This window comes from Phalaenopsis equestris, unplaced genomic scaffold, assembly GCF_001263595.1.
Source record: "Phalaenopsis equestris unplaced genomic scaffold, ASM126359v1 Scaffold193413, whole genome shotgun sequence".
Classification (NCBI taxonomy): Eukaryota; Viridiplantae; Streptophyta; class Magnoliopsida; order Asparagales; family Orchidaceae; genus Phalaenopsis; species Phalaenopsis equestris.
In genome coordinates, this window is record NW_018213362.1 from 1 (window position 1) to 1,042 (window position 1,042).

General features: G+C 39.3%; 1 protein-coding gene across 1 annotated transcript; it reads right to left on the bottom strand.

Annotated features, from left to right (window-relative positions):
- Window positions 1–207: 207 nt before the first annotated feature.
- LOC110034789 lies at window positions 208–818 on the bottom strand. Its single transcript, XM_020739031.1, has one exon. It carries the CDS (start codon window positions 608–610, stop codon window positions 233–235), a length of 378 nt encoding a protein of 125 aa, XP_020594690.1. The 5' UTR covers window positions 611–818; the 3' UTR covers window positions 208–232.
- Window positions 819–1,042: the final 224 nt, after the last annotated feature.

The window sequence follows — 1,042 nt, forward strand, 5'->3', positions numbered from 1 at the left end:
ATATATATTATACAAAGCATCACCCATAAACATGCATGCAAGCATTATTTTATTTAAAATATTATAATATCCCTAAATTTCTATATATTTTCATATTTAATATCTAAAATTTAAGGTATTATACAAATAAATATAAAAATTTAAATAATATATAGCTACATCTCTGTGTAGATCAACTTATTTAGAGTATGTAACAAGTAGGTAGAAACTCAAACCACCAAACAATTCAATTTCACTCCACATCAAAGAGAAGAGAGATAGGAAGCAGGCCAGCAAAATAATCATCTGTGCCTCCAAACCACTCATCCATCAACTTAAAAGAGTCATCCCCATCCGCCTCGCCGGTCCCCGAACTTCGCCGGCGTGCGGATATCGGTGAATCGCAACTCGCCGCCGGAGTGCTTATGGGGGGTTGGCGGGTGAGGATCTCGGCGATGTCGGAGTCCCGGCCGGTGAGCTCCTGAACGACGCCGCGGAAGCCGGCGGCGCTGGTGGTGACTCGTATGGGATTGGAGAAGTAAACAACTTTGAGTGGCTCATGATTCTTGTTAGGTTTAGGGTTTGGTTGGTTTGGGAAATTGTGGGGATGAAGCTTTGGGTTTTGATTCATTTTGGTGGGGAGAGTTTGGGAGAATTATTTGGAGGGGGATTGAAGTGTTATATGTATGATGATGATATGGGGGGGAAGGGAAGGGTTTGTTTGATTTATTAGGGTTTGATGCGGGAAAAAGAAAACGATTGGAAGGAGGTTTGTGGACGGGAGAAGAAGATGGAAAAAAGAATTCAAGTCTGTTTAGCTATGATATCTTTTTGGTGAAGTATCCCACTTGGCAACCTAATTATTTAGCAATTGAGAGAGTAAAAGTGGGCAAGTAGCATAAATTTTATATTATTTTCTTGCGTAGGAGATTCACATACATACCAATTAATCAATTGTTACATATTTACATACCATGCGTGCAAAAGAAATTTGATTAATTAACGTCATAACATTGCACAAGAAGCCAACACACACTCAATTAATAGAAAAGTTGTGCTGAAG